The sequence below is a fragment of the Rhinoraja longicauda genome, chromosome 3, assembly GCF_053455715.1.
Source record: "Rhinoraja longicauda isolate Sanriku21f chromosome 3, sRhiLon1.1, whole genome shotgun sequence".
Taxonomy (NCBI): Eukaryota; Metazoa; Chordata; class Chondrichthyes; order Rajiformes; family Arhynchobatidae; genus Rhinoraja; species Rhinoraja longicauda.
The window spans coordinates 85,759,740-85,779,141 of NC_135955.1; the positions used below are offsets into that span (position 1 = coordinate 85,759,740).

General features: G+C 44.6%; 1 protein-coding gene across 3 annotated transcripts in view; it reads left to right on the top strand.

Moving 5' to 3' along the window:
* LOC144592141 (xanthine dehydrogenase/oxidase-like) overlaps positions 1-19,402 on the top strand; it is a 113,385-nt gene that overhangs the window by 84,027 nt on the left and 9,956 nt on the right. For all 3 annotated transcript variants that reach the window (XM_078396558.1, XM_078396557.1, XM_078396556.1), the window contains exons 22-27: positions 4,661-4,825; positions 9,068-9,205; positions 12,562-12,644; positions 14,428-14,556; positions 16,883-17,016; positions 18,695-18,832. In XM_078396558.1, the coding sequence (XP_078252684.1) occupies positions 4,661-4,825; positions 9,068-9,205; positions 12,562-12,644; positions 14,428-14,556; positions 16,883-17,016; positions 18,695-18,832 (787 nt within the window). The remainder of the gene's footprint in view (positions 1-4,660; positions 4,826-9,067; positions 9,206-12,561; positions 12,645-14,427; positions 14,557-16,882; positions 17,017-18,694; positions 18,833-19,402) is intronic.

Consider the following 19,402-nt stretch of genomic DNA (forward strand, 5'->3'; position numbering starts at 1 on the left):
ACTCCCCCAACATTGGGAACATGTTTCCTGCCTCTAATGTGTCCAATCCCCTAATTATCTTATATGTTTCAATAAGATCCCCCCTCATCCTTCTAAATTCCAGTGTATACAAGCCCAATTGCTCCAGCCTTTCAACATACGACAGTCAAGCTACCCAGACTCGATTTGCCTGCTATTGAGACGAGCTCTTTCCTGCAGCATATGCAGTGCTTTGGAAAGCCAGTTCCCAGTCTGTCCGAGAAGCCCAGCAGAGCAGAGGGTCTCTCCACGCATATGGAGCAGGTCCTGCCCCTGGGTTGCCATGACAGCTGCCGAGGCCTTGCCCCAGGCTCGCCAGCTGTCCACATTGTCGATTCCATTCATGAAGGGTTGTGCCAATCAAATTTAAAACCCCTTGGACACTATTAAAAATACCAGTTTATATATATATTTACACACACACACAGTCATTTTTATTGTTTTGGTTTTAAATCCTTTGGTGGTTTTTAAATTAAAAATATATATTTTTTGATCTTTTAGTTTGTTATATGATTTTTGTTTTTGATTAACAAAAAAACTTTTCATTATATATATATTTTATATATATATAATTAAGAATTAAGAAAAAATCTTTTAATGATACATAAATATAAGATTTTTTAATTCTTAATTTAGAGAATTCTATAAAGAGTTTTCTTAATTCTCTCATATATATATATTATACACACACACACACACACACATTGAGAATAATTTTCCTGCATCTAGCTTGTTCAGTCTTTTTATAATTCTGTACATTTCCATAAGATCCCCTCTCACCCTTTTTATAATTCTGTACATTTCCATAAGATCCCCTCTCATCCTTCTAAATTCCAGTGAATACAAGCCCAGTCTTCCTAATCTTTCCTCATATAACAGTCCCGCCATCCCGGGGATTAACCTTGTGAACCTACGCTGCACTGCCTCAATAGCAAGGATGTCCTTCCTCAAATTAGGAGACCAAAACTGCATACAATATTCCAGCTGTGGTCTCACCAGGGCCTTGTGCAACTGCAGAGGACCTCTACTCCTATACTCAAATCCTCCGAGGAATCCGAGGGGTAACTTTTTCACACAAAGGGTGGTGGGTGTATGGAACAAGCTGCCAGAGGAGGTAGTTGTGACAGGGACTATCCCATTGTTTAAGAAACAATTAAACAGGTACATGGATAGGAAGGTTTTGGAGGGATATGGACCAAGCGCAGGCAATTGAGACTAGTGTAGCTGGGACATTGTTGGCCGGTGTGGACGAGTTGGGCCGAAGGGCCTGTTTCCACTATATCACTCTATGACTAAGATGGCACTAGCTACCACCGATTGGTAGAACATCTGCAGCATCTTATTGCAGACGTTGAAGGGGCGAAGCCTTCTCAAAAAGTACAGCCGGCTCTGTCCCTTTTTGTACAGGGCCTCAGCGTTCCTGAACCAGTCCAGTTTACTGCCCAGGTACACTCAAAGGTATTTGTACTCCTTGGTAAACTGCACATCCACACCATTGATGGAGACAGGGGACAGGAATGTTCCTCTCCTCCTAAAGTCCACCATTAACTACTTAGTCTTGTCGGTGTTGAGCTGCAGGTGATTCAGCCCACACCACTCATAGTCGTTGACTACACCTCTGTATTCAGCTTCCCTCCCCTCACTGATGCAGCCCACAATTGCAGAATCATCCAAAAACTTCTGCCGGTGGCAGGAGTCCGAGTCGTATCTGAAGTCCGAGGTGTAGATGGTGAACAGGAAGGGAAAGAGGACTGTCCCCTGTGGAGGCCCTGTGTTGCCGTGGACACCGTTCAGTAGCCTGACATATTGTGATCGTCCAGTCAGGTAGTTTGTGATCCAGGACACCAATGGAGCATCCACTGGCATTTTTGTTAGCTTGCTCCCTAGTGGTGCAGGCCGAATGGTGTTAAAACCACTGGAGAAGTAAAAAAAACCATGACTCTCACAATGTTTCCCGGCTTATTCAGGTGAGCATAGGAATGATGGAGCAGGTGGATGATGGCGTCCTCAACCCCATCTTTGTTTGGTTAGTGAACTGCAGGGGGTCCAGGTAGGGTTTAACCAGGGGTCACAGATGAGTGAGCACCAGCCTCTCCAGGGACCTCTTGATGTGTGAAGTCAGCGCCCCCGGTCTGTAGTCATTGGAGGAGCTGGGGTGCATCCTCTTTGGTACCGGAACCAGGGAGGATGTCTTCCACATCACAGGAACCCTCTCCAGGCTCAGGCTCACGTTGAAGATATGCTGTAGTACTCCGCACTACTGGCTGGCACACCCCTTGAGTACCCTAGGGCTGACACCATCAGGATCTGTGGCTTTGCCTGGGCAGAGTCTGCTCCTAGGGCTGACACCATCGGGATCTGTGGCATTGCCTGGGCAGAGTCTGCTCAGCTCTTTCCTCACCTGCTCAGCCTTGATGGTCAGGCAAAGAAAGGGCAGAGGAAGTGGACCAGGGGGATTGAGGGGGACAGACTGTCGGGGAGCAGGGGGGAGGGTGGGCAGAGGCCCCACCATCAAATCAATTAAAAAACAGGTTTAGCTGATTGGCCCAGTCCTGATTGCTTTCCCTCCCCAGGCCACTGGTCTTCTTGTAGCCTGTAATGCTCTTCATCCTGCTCCACACACCCCTCATGTTGTTCTGCTGAAGTTTGCACTCCGGCTTCTTCCTGTCTCAGTCTCACCTTCAGGCCTTTCTGCACCCGTTTCACCTCCTCCCTGTCACCATTCCTAAAGACCCTCTTCATCTGGTTGAGAAGAGCCTTTATGTCACTGGTGACCCAGGGCATGTTGTTGGGGAAACAGTGAACAGTCTCCTCAGGGACAACGTTATTCACACAGAACTTTATGTAACTGGTAAAACAGTCGGCAAGTCCATGAATGTCCTCTCCATGGGGACTACAGAGTGCGTCCCAGTCTGACCTCAAAACAGCCCTGTAGAGCGTCACAGGCCTCCTGTGACCTCCTCCTCAATTACCTTGTGGTCACAGGCATCCTCTGGACCATTGGCCTATACCTGGATAGGAGGTGAACCAGGTTGTAGTGATTTCCCTCTGGTATCCATCGTTTCCCGCTGGTATCCATCGCTTCCCACTGGCATCCAGTTTTTCCCACTAGTATTCATAATTTCCCACTGGTAGATAGATTTTGTGGCTATCTTCGGTTTAAACCAGCATCTGCAGCTCCTTCATACACATTTCCCACTGGTATCCAGCATTTCCCACTGGCATCCCGCATTGATTTGGGTAAATGAGAAAATTTGTTTGTGCAAAATATATTGATAGTAGAATTAAACTTCTTATCGAATGTCAAAGCAAAATTTAGGACCGAAATAAGAAATAATTTTAGATTACCAATACAGCATTTATCGCAATTATTAATAATATAATATATTCCTTTATTCATCCCACACCAGGGAAGTTTACAGTGTTACAGCAGCAAAGTGGATAGCAAGACATTATAAATAAAAGTAAAGACAAGGATAAATTGTCGTCAGTTTTCTGTGTGTTCTTAACTGTTACTGTTGGCTCGACTGCTGGGAGCAGTGCTGGTTGTGCAGTCTCAAAGCAGCAGGAAGGAAGGACCTCCTATATCTCTACTTCACGCACTTGGGGTGAAGGAGTCTGTCACTGAAGGAGCTACTCAGTGCAGTGACAGTGTCCTGCATGGGGTGGGAGTCGTTGTCCAGCAGCGATGTTAACTTTGCCACATTTCTCCTCTCTCCCACCACCTGCACTGAGTCGAGGGTGCAACCCAGGACAGAGCTGGCCTTCCTGACCAGCTTGTCAAGTCTCTTCCCTTCCGCCGCTGAGATGCTGCTGCTCCAGCAGACCACTCCATAGAAAATGGCTGATGCAACCACTGTTGTAGAAGGTCCTTAGGAGTGCCTCCTGCACTTCAAAGGACCTAACTCTCCTTAGCAGATAAAGTCTGCTCTGGCCCTTTCTGTATAGAGCATCGGTGTTTTCGGTCCAGTCCAATTTATTATTGAGGTAGACACCCAGGTACTTAAGAATCCACCCTCTCGATGTCCATTCCCTGGATGTTCACCGGTGTCGGGGGGACCTGCCTGTGCCTGCGGAAATCTACCACCATCTCCCTGGTTTTCTCCGCGTTGGTCCGGAGGCGGTTCCACTGGCACCAGTCCACAAACTCCTTGATCAGTTCTCTGTACGCCCTGTCATCATCGCCTGTGATGAGGCCGACGATGGCAGAGTCGTCGGAGAACCTCTGTCGATAGGGGTCTGCAGAGCTGTGCCTGAAGTCCGCAGTGTACAGGGTGAACAAGAATGGAGCTAGCACTGTTCCCTGCGGAACCCCTGTGCTGCAGACCACCATGTCCGAGACCAGGACATGGACATTAAATGAATGAATAGGCAAATACCCAGACTTTGATGATGATGATGATAGAATGAGAAATTTTGGTTGAGAAACATAAAACTTAAGGCTCTTTGAATAAGTGCATGAGGTCGCTAATCTATTTGGAACAAGCTATTTCATCTGCAGCATTGTATCTAGCACAGAGTGGTGTTGGAATGGCAGCCGAACTTACACAATAAATTCAGCAGTGAAGTGATCATGACTTTCATCGGATAGAATTGTATCAATGTGGCCGAATTTAAACATGTAAACATTCTACACATACAGGTTCAAAGCCCATCATATTTGTCATCGAGACTGTTCTGGAACACGTGGCCAAGTTTCTATCATTGGATCCAATTGTCGTAAAGCAGAAGAACCTGTATGCTCAGGGTGACCTAACACCAATGGGCTTTACTCTGCCTTATTGCAGCATTCAAAACCTCTACGCATGTAAGTTTTCAACTTTATCACTGATAGGTTCTGATTTTGTTCTGAGCTGATATATTTCATGCTATAAGTGAGTGTTTAAGGTTGACAACTTAAATAGTGGTGCATAACTTGATTTCTGACCACTGAATATTCAATCTATTCAATTATGTCAATGCTATCTACAGATACATATTTGGAATTCCTTAAGGACACTCTAAAACATCACACTGATGTTTTGGCAGTTGCATCTAAAAGTGGTGCATAAATACCTTTGTGCACATTGCAAACCCCAGCAACAAAACGTTTTTTCTTTTTAATTGACGATTATTCATTGTTCTTTGATTTACCGACACTAATTCTGATTATAATCCTGAAAGACAAAAAACAAACCACTTGCAGGTTCACTAAAATGAGCCAATCTATTCAAAGGATAATATTTAATAAAGCTAGTCACAAAACAGCGGCCTATGACACCCAAAGCAAGTGTCCTGCACAGGACATTTATCGCTGAATAGTTTTTGGTAATTGGGCAATTGGTCATTCTAGAATCAACGTTTCTATAGCTCTCCAGACCAGCTTTGAATGATTTGTACATACTGTGTGTTCATGATGACCGGGAACGATCATCTGAGTGTGGAACAGCAGTGGCCGTTATGAACAATTCAACACTTCAGTGGCATGAACCAGTGAGAACATGGTCTTCCTGGGGCTCAGCGGAAGAGGTGCTTCCTACAGTGCCAGAGTCCCGGGTGCCATCCTGACCCGATCCCGGGTACTTGTTTGTACGTTCTCCCTGTGACCTGCATGAGTTTTCTCCGGGATCTCTGGTTTCCTCCCACACTTCAAAGATGTACAAGTTTGCAGGTTAATTGGTTTGGTATAATTGTAAATTGTCCCTAGTGTGTGTAGGATAGTGTTAATGTGTGGAGATCGCTGGTCCGCACGGACTAGTTGAGCCGAAGGGCTTGTTTCTACATTGTATCTCTAAACTAAATTGCACTACTGGAAATATCAGTATCAGCCACCAACCATCAATTGGGTTCTTACAGTTCCAAATAAATCATAACTCTTATACTCTTGTTTCCCATATTATATAGCAATTATAGCATGACCAAACCTGAAAACAAGTTACCCACCCAGCTTGGTAGAGTGTGGGCAGGTGTTATGGTAAGGGATTACAAGCAGAAGTAATTGGGTATTTAAAGGTCTGGATTTTGTGGAGAATATTTACACATGTCCCAGCTAACCATTCTTCACACAACTAGCAGCAGCATCAGGATTTCCATGCAAATTGGGAAGTCCAAAGAAGCTGTAAAATAATTCTCATTTTTCATTCTAATTTTGTAGGAAGGAACTGCAGGTGCTGGTTTACACTGAGGATGCTGGAGTAACTCAGTGGGTCAGGCAGAGTCTCTGGAGAGAAGGAATGGGTGATGTTTCGGGTCGAGACCCTTCTTCAGACTCTGGGTCATAAGATCAAGTGATAGGACCAGAATTTGGGCATTCGGCCCATCAAGTCTACTCTTCCATTCAATCATGGCTGATCTATCTCTCCCTCAAAACCCAATTCTCCTGCCTTCTCCCCATAACCTCTGACACCTATACTAATCAAGAATCCATCAATCTCTGCCTTAAGTATATCCACTAACTTGGCCTCCACAGCTTTCTGTGACAAAGAATTCTACAGATTCATCACCCTCTGACTAAAGAAATTCCTCATTATCTCCTTCCTAAAAAACGTCCTTCAATTCTGAGGCTATGACCTCTAGTCCTAGACTCTCCCACTAATGGAAACATCCTTTCCACATCCACTCTATCGAAGCCTTTCACTAATCTATACATTTCAATGAGGTCCCCCCCCTCATTCTTCTAAACTCCAGCGAGTACAGGCCCCGACGTCAAATGCTCATCATATGCTCAACCTACTCATTCCTGGTATCATTCTTGTAAACTTCCTATGACCCTTTCCAGAGCCACCACATTCTTCCTCAGATATGGTGCCCAAAACTGCTCACAATATTCCAAATGCGGCCTGACCAGCTATAGAGTCTCAGCACTACATCCTTTTTTTGTATACAAGCCCTCTCGAATTAAATGCTAGTATTGCGTTTGCTTTCTTTCTTACCGATTCAACTTGCAGATTAACTTTTTGGGAATCTTGTATCATATCATATCATATATATGCAGCCGGAAACAGGCCTTTTCGGCCCTCCAAGTCCGTGCCGCCCAGCGATCCCCGTACATTAACACTATCCTACACCCACTAGGGACAATTTTTACATTTACCCAGCCAATTAACCTACATACCTGTACGTCTTTGGAGTGTGGGAGGAAACCGAAGATCTCGGATAAAACCCACGCAGGTCACGGGGAGAACGTACAAACTCCTTACAGTACAGCACCCGTAGTCAGGATCGAACCTGAGTCTCCGGCGCTGCATTCGCTGTAAAGTAGCAACTCTACCGCTGCGCTACCGTGCCGTACCAGCACTCCAAAGTCCCTTTGCACCTCCGATTTCTGGATTCTCTCCCCATTTAGAAAATAATTTACTCCTTTATTCCTGCTACCAAAATGCATGACTCCACACTTTGCTACACTATATTCCAGTTCTCTGCCCACTCTCCCAACCTATCCAAGGCCTTCTGCAGAGTCCCAGCTTTCTCTCCACTACCTGCCCCTCCACCTATTCTTGTATCATCTGCAAACTTGTCCACAAAGCCTTCAAACCCTTCGTCCAAATCATTAATATACAACGTGAAGAGCACCGGCTCCAGCACCGAGCCCTGCGGAACTCCACTAGTCACTGGCAGCCAACCAGAAAAAGCTCCCTTTATTGCCACTCTGTCTTCTGCCATCCAGCCAACCTGCTATCCATGCTAGTATCTGCCCTTTGACACTCTGTGCTCTCATCTTTCTTAGCAGCTACCCGTGTGGCACCTTATCAAAGGCTTTCTGAAAATCTAGGTAAACAACATCTGCAGCCTCCCCTCCTTAATAATAATGGACTCTAAAATCTTACGAACCATCGGTCAGACTAACCGGCCTATAGTTCCCACTATTCTGCTTTGCTCCCTTCTTGTGCAGTGGGGTAATGCTGTCAATTTTCCAATCATCTAGAACCACTCCTGATTCTAGTGATTCTTGAAATATCACTATCAATGCCTCTACAATCTCTAAAGCCACCTCTTTCAGAACCCTAGGGTGTAGTCCATCCGGTCCAGGTGACATCCACCTTCAGCCCTTTCAGCTTCCCAAGCACCTTCCCCCTAGTAATAGCAGGGATATTATGATACAAGCTAGGTCTTATAAGATGGCTTACCATCGTCTCTGTGTTGCTGCTGAGGATCAGGTTGATTACATTTCTCTGCACGTTTTCCCCAGGGTGACCAGTCAAAGTATATGGAAGTATATGAAGATCTGAAGAAGGGTCTCGACCTGAAACGTCACCTATTCCTTTTCTCCAGAGATGCTGCCCGTCCCACTGAGTTACTCCAGCATTTTGTATCTATCTTCTTGTATGAAAGTCCCATCTTTGGTCAGATGCACTATGAGGTGGCTCGGTGCTTGCTGTGCTAATGGGAGCAACAAATATATTATTAGTCATTATTACTAATAATACAAAAAATATCAGTTGAGTTTAGTTTATTGTCACGTGTACCGAGATGCAGTGAAAAGCTTTTGTTGCGAGCTAACCAGTCAGCGAAAAAACACTACATGACTACAAGCAAACCATCCACCGTGTACAGATAGATACATGATAAAGGAAATAACGTGAATAATGTTTAGTGTAAGATAAAACCAGTGCAGTCCGATCAAAGATAGTTCGAGGTTCTCCAATGAAATAGATAATAGTTCAGAACTGCTCAACTGCTCTCTAGTTGTGGTAGGATGGTAAAGTTGCCTGATAACAGCTGGGAAGAAACTGTCTCTGCATCTGGAGGGCAAATTACCAGGGTAAATTAGTTAAAATGTGGCAAATTAGACATATGAATGCAGAACAGTGCGCTCTTTTCTTGCATAGTGCACTGTTCAACTATTTGCAAGCACAGTTCGTAGATCATCTAATTTTTAATTTCATTTCCAACCTATCCGCTGATGAATACACAAAATAACATTTAAACAAAACGGTTACTTCAAATTGGCCATTGTACTCAGAAGTCTACGAGACACTTAGGAGACATGGAAACAACACAGAGCCTTTTCTTCAGTGTGCCTCTGGTGCATTGGAGCATTAACATCTTTTGTTGGCTTCACTCTGGACAGCTCAGTTAACAAAAGTGGATGTGGCAGGACGCATGGAAACAATTAAGAAGTTTAACGCCGACAATCTGTGGAAGAAGAAAGGACTGGCGGTGGTTCCTCTTAAATACTGCTTGTACTGGAGCTGGGGATGTTACCTGTGTGAGTGTTGACACTAATACCGCGCGGTGCAGAAACTGGTTAAGAGTACAACTGAAAGCAGAAGGGGATTTCCTGGACATGGAAATATAATGGCCTTTTTGTTCTCTGCCGGCATGTGTAGTGGTTTCCCTTTTTGTGCACATGTTGAGATCACTGTTCACAATTATTCCGCATGTTGGCTTTCATGGTGAAGGTATCACTTTTATTGCATTTGACAGTAAAACAAATTGTATTTATTCAGAGCAGAGACCAGTGCAGTGCAGGAACAAGCCCTTTGAGCTGCAATGTCCATGCCAAACATGGTGGCAGGTTAAACTAATCTCCTCTGCCTGCACGCGATCCATTTCCATGCACAACCATGCGACTAAATAAAAGCCTCTTAAACGCTATTATCGTATCTGCCTCCACCTCTGGCCGTGTGTTCCAGGCACCCACCATTGTGCAAAACAATCTTGCCTTGCACGTCTCCTTTAAACTTTGTCCCCTCAGCAGACGAGAGCTTTGACCTCGAGTCTTCGATATTTCCACCCTGTGGGGGAAAGGTACTCATTTTTTACCCTATCTACGCAGTCACATACCTCCCAACCTTTCCGAATTTGGCGGAAAGTTTCCGCTTTCTTATTTCATTTCCGCGATTCCGATTTCCACAAAACACACACCTCGCCGCTCGCCCTGCCTCTCGCCCCGCCCCGCCGCTCGCCTCAGTCCGCCTCACCTCGCCGCTGGCCCCGCCTCACCTCGCCGCTGGCCCCGCCTCGCCTCGCCGCTGGCCCCGCCTCACCTCGCCGCTGGGTTCACCTCGCCTCGCCGCTGGCCCCGACTTGCCTCGCCGCTGGGTTCGCCTTGCTGCATAGCGTGAGGCCCGTTGATGTTGAGGGGGGATGGGGTGCGGGGGAGGGGGGGTGGGGGTCGGGGGGAAGGGAGGGGGGAGTGGGGAGAGGAGTGGGGGTGGGATGGGAGGGGGGAGGAGGGGAAGGGGTGGTGGAAGGGAGGGGGGAGTGGGGGTGGGAGGAGAGTGGGGCTGGGAGGGGTTGGGGGAGGAGGGGAGGGGAAACAGGGGAAACAGGCTTTTGGCCCAACTTGCCCATACTGTCCAACACGTCCCAGCTACACTAGTCCCACCTGCCTGCATTTGGTCTATATCCCTCCAAACCTGTCCTATCCATGCACTTGTCTAACTGTTTCTTAAACTTTGCAATAGTCCCTGCCTCAACTACCTCCTCTGGCAGCTTGCTCCATACACCCACCACCCTCTCATAATTGTCTCTCATTAATTTATATACTTCTATCAGGTCTCCCCTCAACCTCTGACGCTCCAGAGGAAATAATCCAAGTTAGTGGAGCATGGTGGGAGAAATGGTCCAAGGTGGGGGCAAATGCAAACTGGAAGAACAGCATCTCATATTCCACTTAGGTAACTTACAACCCTATGATATGACCATTGAATTCTCCAATTTCATGTAATAGCTACCCTAACCCTCCACCCCCTCTTTTCTGGAGCGACTAGGCTTGTATACACTAGAACTGGAGCGACTAGGGTTGTATACACTGGAATTTAGGATGAGAGGGGATCTTATTGAAACATATAAAATTATTAAGGAATTGGGCACGTTAGAGGCAGGAAACATGTTCCCAATGTTGGGGAATCCAGAACCAGGAGCCACAGTTTACGATTAAGGGGTAGGCCATTTAGAACGGAGATGAGGAAAAAACTTTTTCAGTCAGAGAGTTGTAAATCTGTGGAATTCTCTGCCTCAGAAGGCAGTGGAGGCCAATTCTATGGATGTTTTCAAGGGAGCTAGATAGAGCTCTTAAGGATAGCGGAGTCAGGGGGTATGGGGAGAAGGCAGGAACGGGGTACTGATTGTGAATGATCAGCCATGATCACATTGAATGGCGGTGCTGGCTTGAAGGGCCGAATGGCCTACTCCTGCACCTATTGTCCACTTTCCCTGCTCCCCACCCACCGCCACTTCGGTGCTTACCCATTTCGGCAGACGTCTCCCACCGCCCCTTCATCCAGCCCCTTTGCTCCCCTGTGTACTCCTCCTCCATCGCCCAATCCCATAGTTCCTTTTATTTTCTTTTTCCCCTTCCACCCATAGCCCTTTCTCTTGCTTTACATTTTGCTCCTCTCCTTTCCTTATCTGACACCCTTTTGTCTCGTTTTCACCTGTCATATCTCCATCCACCCCTCAATCACTCCCTTCACCTGCATTTACCCACAACTTGCCAGGCTTTGTCCCATCCCTATCTCTTTTCCAGTTTTCTTCCCCCTACTCCATCAGTATGAAGAAGGGTCCCCCCTCCACAATGTCATCTGTCCATTTCCACACTTTTTTTCCAATCAGCATTTATAATGAATTTGAAGATGTAATGAATTTGACTCACACATATATAAATTTCTGCAACTATAAACCTCGCCATTCCATCCTTTCCTTATGAGGAAAGAGTATATATCATTTATTCCCTTTATTCTATTACTTCATTAAACTGAATTGCAGATGCCTTATAATATTAATAACATTCTCAGTGAAGCTTTGCCTTAGGCAATTTAATCTTTTACTAACCCCAAAATAGTTATCTACAGGAAGCATCTTCTCATTGGCCTACTAAATAGATTACCATCTGAAATGCTAATTACAGGTTATCTACAGTTATTTCTCACATTTCTCAAAGCATTCAGGGGTATTAACTACAGGTTGGACAGACTTGGATTGTTTTCTCTGGAACGCCGGAGGTTGCAGGGAGACCTGATAGAAGTGTATAAAATTATGAGAGTCTCTGATCATAAGTGTTAGGAGTAGAATTAGGCCTTTCGGCCGATCAAGTCTACTCCGCCATTCAATCACGGCTGATCTATCTCTCCCTCCTAACCCCATTCTCCTGCCTTCTCCCCATAACCTCTGACACCTGTACTAATCAAGAATCTATCTATATCTGCCTTGAATATATCCACTGACCTTGCCTCCACTGTGGGTTCAGTCCTGAGCTTGGATGATGTTTGTGTGGAGTTTGCACTTTCCACCTCTGAGCACCTGGGTTTCCTTCAGGTGTTTCCATTTCCTCCCACATCCCAAAGGCATGCGGAGTGGTAGGTGAATTGGCCTCTGTAAATTGCCCCTACTGTGCAATGAGTGGATGCAAAACTGGGATAATATAGAACAAGTGTGAACGGGTGATCAATCGATGGTCGGCATGTACTCGTGAGCCGAAGGGCCTGATTCCACACTGTGTCGCTAAACTAAACTAAGCTTATACTATCAACTATGAGAAAATGTAGTAACTTTTCATTTTGGCATGTTAATTGTTCTGGAGTACACGCTGTGTTTCCTGACAACAATTATTTATTTCAGGCACTGTTTCAGTATTTGCCAGTGATGGTTCAGTTATAATATCACATGGTGGAATTGAATCTGGTCAAGGCTTAAATACCAAGGTAAACTGCTGAATCTGTGAAATAATAATCGCAGAGTTTTTCTGTGAGCCAGTATTTTTTTTTCTTTCGCCTTTTAATTTCTTGATCCCAACCTTTTCCTCTTAATTTTCCTCTCGTCCCACCTTTTATCTCACTTGCTGGAATTTCAGCATTTATAATGAATTTGAAGATGTAATGAATTTGACTCACACAATTCTCTGCTACCCAATTAAAGGCAAAGCTACAAAACAATGGTTGAAGTTTAATGTTTAATCAGCGACCTGATTGAAGTTTTAGTTGTTTGATTTGTGAGTGGATGAGGAGCTAATGTTGGTTAGCATCATAGATAAGGCGGGTGAATGAGAATGTATGAATGGACGTTCTCCACGACCTTCCGCAGGGTCCCCCCCCCCCCCCCCATTGTTCTTGGCAGTCCACCTTGATCTCAATGTCCACACTAGTTCAAGGTTATCCCACATTCTCATCCACCCCCAAACACACTTGGGGAAATTTACAGACTAACGGTTAATAAGGTTGTGCAGTGTGATTGTTTGTGCGGTGTGATTGTCCAACGCACAATTCAACTGCACAGGTAGGATAAGACAAAAGAAATGAAAAGATTCAACTGAATATCACCTGCTTCCTTCTAACGTGGATCAAAACCATTGTTTTGTAGCTTTGCCTTTAATTGGGTAGCAGAGAATTGTGGACGCAGTCCAGGCCATCACACAAACCAGCGTCCCTTCCATTGACTCCATTTTACACCTCACGCTGCCTCATCAAGGCCAGCAGCATAATCTCGCACCCTGGCCACTGCCTCTACTCACCTCTCCCATCAGGCAAAAGGTATAGTAGTGTGAAAACACACACCTCCAGATTCAGGCACGGTTTCGTCCCAGCTGTTGTCAGGCAATTGAATCATCCTACCGTCAACTAGAGAGCAGTCCTGAGCTACTATCTACCTCATTGGAGACCCTCGGACTATCTTTGATTAGATTTTTTTTGTTGATAAATATTTTTATTAAACATAAGTACATATTAATAAAATATACTTATCACATACATTCGTAATATTATTAATATTAACAATTATGTCTTATATATTTCTATACTTTGATTAGATTTTACTGGACTTTATCTTGTACTAAACATTATTCACTTATTCTCTTGAACATATATTTGTACACTGTTGCTGGTTGAAGTGTAATCATGTAATAACATTTCACTGCACCTCAGTACATGTGACAGTAAACTAAACTCAACCTCAAAAAGGTAAGAATTGAACAAAGGCGAGGCAGGCATACTTGGTTAGAAATGACTGGAGAAGCACAGTGTCATTTTGGTTGTCTGAAGAAACAGAGGGGTTGAGGGAAGATAATGTATCATGAGCACAAAGCTGCAGTATACTTTTAATTAGGGTTGCTTCAGTTAATGGCATCGATGGAAAACAGACTAAACAGGTCCCAACATTAAATTGTAGCAAAGTTGGCTATGAATTTGAAATAAGTACATTCAGCAAAGTTGACGGTTTAAAAAAATATATAATCCAAAATGCTCTTATTCAATTATACACAAATACATAGTTGTCACAAAATCAAGACTGCCACTGGCAATTTACAAGCAAACAGTTATCAGATTAAAATATTGTCAACTTTATCTACAATACACTCGACCCTCCCCCCAACTTTTGAGGAGTTGAAGTGATGAGGGAGGTTTTGGAGAAAAAAAGGCCAATGCCTTTTCCATTAAATGTTTTGATTAATGTTGAAATGGGTACCTGATTTCAATGTCTCTTGTAATTTAGGTTGCTCAAGTATGTGCCTATAAGTTGGGGATTCCAATCGAATCTGTCCTCATAAAACCGACCACAACTGATAGCAGCCCGAACTCTGCTGCATCAGGTGGCAGTATCACCAGTGAGCTCAACTGTATGGTAAGGCATTTATAACTTTATTTTAAATATAATCACAGTTTAATTTATTTTACGGTTGAGTTTCATCAGTTTCTGGCAGGGGTGGAATTCATTGCCACAGAAGGCTGTCGAGACCAAGTCAACAGATATGTTTAGCAGAGATTGATCGATTCTTGATTAGTAAGGGTGTCAGGGGTTGTGGGGAGAAGGCAGGAGAATGGGACTGAGAGGGAAAGATACATCAGGCATGATTGAATGTCGGAGTGGACTTGATGGGCTGAATGGTCCAATTCTGCTCCTATCACTTATGAGCCTATAACTGATAAATGTTGAGCTAGATCAAAATGTTTAAAGTGGAAATGTGCCTGGCTTCAACTACTCTTTCTCTGTAGAAATGGTGGAAAAGATTTTGAATTGGGTGTCTGTTTGCGCACAAAGTATCATGGGATGCGGTATTTTCCAATTCATTGCAGTCAGCATATGCACAGCACCTTTGTGACACTAATCATATCCAATACTGAGATAAGTTCATGTGATAGGAGCAGAATTAAGCCATTTGGCCCATCAAGTCTACTCAGCCATTCAATCATGGCTGATCTATTTTTCCCTCCTAACCCGTTCTCCTGCCTTCTCCACATAACCCCTGACACCCGTACTTATCAAAAATCTATCTATCTCTGCCTTAAAAATATCCATTGACTTGGCCTCCGCAGCCATTTATGGCAATGAATTTCACACTCTCTGACTAAAGAAATTCCTTTTCATCTTCCTAAAGGAACGTCCGGTAATTTGAGGAAGGACATTCTTGCTACTGAGGGAGTGCAGTGTAGGTTCACCAGGTTAATTCCCGGGATGGCGGGACTGTCATATGATGAAAGAATGGATCGACTGGGCTTATATTCACTGGAATTTAGAGCGATGAGAGGGGATCTTATAGAAATATATAAAATTCTTAAGAGATTGGACAGGCTAGATGCAGGAAAAATGTTCCCGACGTTGGGGGAGTCTAGAACCAGGAGCCACAGTTTAAGAATAAGGGGTAGGCCATTTAGGACTGAGATGAGGAATTTATTTTTCAGCCAGAGAGTTGTGATTCTGTGGAATTCTCTTCCACATAAGGCAGTGGAGGCCAATTCATTGGATGTTTTTAAGAGAGAGTTAGATTTAGCTCTTAGGGCTAACGGAATCAAGGGAGAAAGCAGGAACTGGGTACTGATTCAGGAGTATCAGCCATGAACATATTGAATGGTGGTGCTGGCTCGAAGGGCAGAATGGCCTAATCCTGCACCTATATTCTATGTTTCTATGCATACCATGTCTGGATGGAGTCAGCTGGCTATTACACTGCTGCTCATTCTGTCTCAGCACCTCTTGCTGTGAGTGAAATCGAGGGCAATGATATTGAGGTCCTTTTACACTAGATCAGGGCTGCCTCTCTGCTGGTAGGCACAAAATCCTGGAGTAACAGCGGGACAAACAGCATTTCTGGAGAGAAAGAAGGGGTGACTTTTCGGGTCGACACCCTTCAGTCTGAAGCAGGGTCTCAACCCGAAACGTCACCCATTCCTTCTCTCCAGAGATGCTGCCTAGCCCGCTGAGTTACTCCAGCATTTTGTGTCTACCTTTGATTTTAACCAGCATCTGCAGTTCTTTCCTACACACACTGCTTCTCTGCTGTTAACCCTATGGAGATCATGCAAGTTCAGGAGTTTATTCACAAAATGCTGGAGTAACTCAGCAGGTCAGGCAGCATCTCAGGAGAGAAGGAATGGGTGACGTTTCGGGTCGAGACCCTTCTTCAGACTGATGACGTTTCGGGTTGAGACCCTTCTTTAGACTTGTTCAGGAGTTTGTACATATCTTACTCTATATGTTCCTGAAAATTCCACGTTAATGTATGTTTTTGAGAATAGACAATTTTATAATAATCAAGACGGGGCGGCACGGTGGTGCAGTGGTAGAGTTGCAGCCTTGCAGCGCCAGAGACCAAGGTTCGATCCTGACTACGGGTGTTGTCTGTAAAACATTCCTACGTTCTCCTCGTGACCGCGTGTGTTTCCCCTGTGTGCTCCGGTTTCCTCCCACACTCCAAAGACGAGCAGGTTTGTTGGTTAATTGGCTTTGGTAACTTTTGTAAATTGTCCCTAGTGTGTGTAGGATAGTGCTAGTGTGCGGGGGATTGCTGGTCAGTGCGGACTTGGTGGGCCGAAGGGCTTGTTTCCACGCTGTATCTCTAAACTAGGCTAAACAAAAGAATTTAGTTTCTCATGGAATTGACAGGAATCCTTCTGGAGGATTTGGATAAATTTTTGGTCCTGAGTATATGAGTGATATGACTTCCACACAGGGTGTACAACGTTGTTGTGAGATGCTGAACCAGAGAATGAAGCCGATGAAGGATAAACTTCCTCTGGGCACCTCCTGGAAGGACCTGGTCGCTGCCTGCTATGCAGCGAAGGTGAATTTGACTGTACAAGATTGGTGAGTAATTAGATTACATTTCCTTGGATCACAGTGTATTCAGTTTGCGTTTGCAGCCTGATTTTAAACGTTTAAAAATAGTTCAAGTACAGGCTGAAACTTTCTAGTCAAACATACTGTGATCTGAAACCTCTGTGGTTTGGGGTGCATTGAACATATAATACAGATTTATACTAATTAATCAGATCTAACTTGGATTTAACTCAGATCTAAAATCAGGCATGTGAATTTTCCGCAGATTTCCGCGTTTTTAAAATCCATTTTCTGTGCTTTTTGCATGATTTCCGCATTTTTCACTTTGCCAAAATCGCGTTTACCAACGGAGAATCGGATCGAGAAAATAAAGAAAAAAAAATAAAGCAAACGATGTACAGCAGCGTTTCTCAAACCATGGTTCCCCGGAACACTAGGGTTCCGCTAGAGGTCGCTAGGGGTTCCGCGAAAAATAGCCGCTAATCATTGAAATCTGGACAAAATTACGAGAGCCCACTTGAAATCCTTCCTGCCCTGGAAGTCTCCCCGAAAATGTGGCACCTAGGCTGGGCAAGGCAGCCAATCTCGACCTCATCGGGACTTCCACGGCCGATCGGTGGGTTGAATTTGCAACCTGCGGCCGAGGCTCTGGAACTCCAGCCCAGCTGGAGCCAGCACATCTATCCCCATAGCCAACTTCCTTGGCCAGCTGGATAAACCAGCAAAGCTCTGGAACCAAGAGTGCCAGAAAATCAGTGGTAGAACTGTAATGAGCAAATATTAAATTTAAGTGCAAGATTATATAACTAAATGAATTAAAATAATAAAAATGTTATTAGTATACAGACATATTCACATTATTTTGTAATGTATGTTTTTACTTTAAAATGCACTAAAAGAGGCTTGACAATGGTAATTTTGTGTGTAAATGTTCAAATTTTTCAAAAAAGAGGCCATTACAAATCTCAAATTGTGGAGTACAGAGGCAAATAAATAAATGATGGCTCTTTGTCCCAAACATTATGGAGGGCACTGTTTCTGCGTGACCTCTCCTCTGATCCTTGCATTTGCTCGAGATTGGTTCCATTTCACCCTTCTCAACCATTTAATTCAAATGCAAATGAAGTGAACACTTGACACAGTATAACGATATTTCAGTGTGTATGCACGTGCACAAGGTACATCCTAATGTTTTTCACTGGGTGGTGGTTCAAAATATTTCAACTTTTTAATTAAAAGCACAAATGTTTAATCAGAATATTGAATGCATTCGGGCAGCAAGGTGCCGCAGTGGTAGAGTTGCAGCTCCAGAGACCAGGGTACAACCCTGACTACGGGTGCTTGTCTTTACGTAGTTTATACATTCTCCCCTTGACTGTGAGGATATTCTCCAGTTCAGCTCCAGTGTCCCCCCCCCCCCTCCCCCCCCCCCCCCCACCTCCTTCCCCCCCCCTTACACTCCAAAGACATACAGGTTTGTAGGCTAATTGGCTTGGTATAATTGTAAATTGTCCTCCGTGTGTGTAGGATAGAGTTAGTGTGCGGGGATCGCTGGTCGGCACAGACTCTGTGGGTCGGTGGGCCTGTTTTTGCGCTGTATCTCTAAACTAAACTATAAAATGTTTAATCGGCGCTGTACATTTTGGAAAGGTAAAGAGCATTGATTGCTGATTCTCTGAGTTGTGGCTTTGTATCGTTTGTACAGGGTGTGGCCTGACCCACAGCCCGAAGGTGCTCCACAGTATAACTCATACGGGGTGACTGTGGCAGAGGCTGAGGTCGACGTCCTTACAGGAGAGAACCAGATCACCCAAGTGGATATACTTTTCGATTGTGGTGAAAGGTAGGAAACAAAAATGTCAAGCCATATCAATACTCTGCAACAACGCTAGGGGATTGCCACTGCCCCGTAAAGTTTAGACGAGGTGGTCATTATTTTGGCATTCTTTCGCTCAGTTAATAAAAACAGTGAGTACTCATTCTGCTTAGTAAAGCAGATACAATTACACAAAATCTTATTTTGTGTTTCTTGGTGGATTGAGCACATTTTTAAAAATAATGGGCGAAGATTATAGACAATAGACAATAGGTGCAGGAGGAGGCCATTCGGCTCTTTGAGCCAGCACCGCCATTCAATGTGATCATGGCTGATCATTCTCAATCAGTACCCCGTTCCTGCCTTCTCCCCATACCCCCTGACTCCGCTACCCTTAAGAGCTCTATCCAGCTCTCTCTTGAATGCATTCAGAGAATTGGCCTCCACTGCCTTCTGAGGCAGAGAATTCCACAGATTTACAACTCTCTGACAGAAAAAAGGTTTTCCTCATCTCAGTTCTAAATGGCCTACCCCTTATTCTTAAACTGTGGCCCCTTGTTCTGGACTCCCCCAACATTGAGAACATGTTTCCTGCCT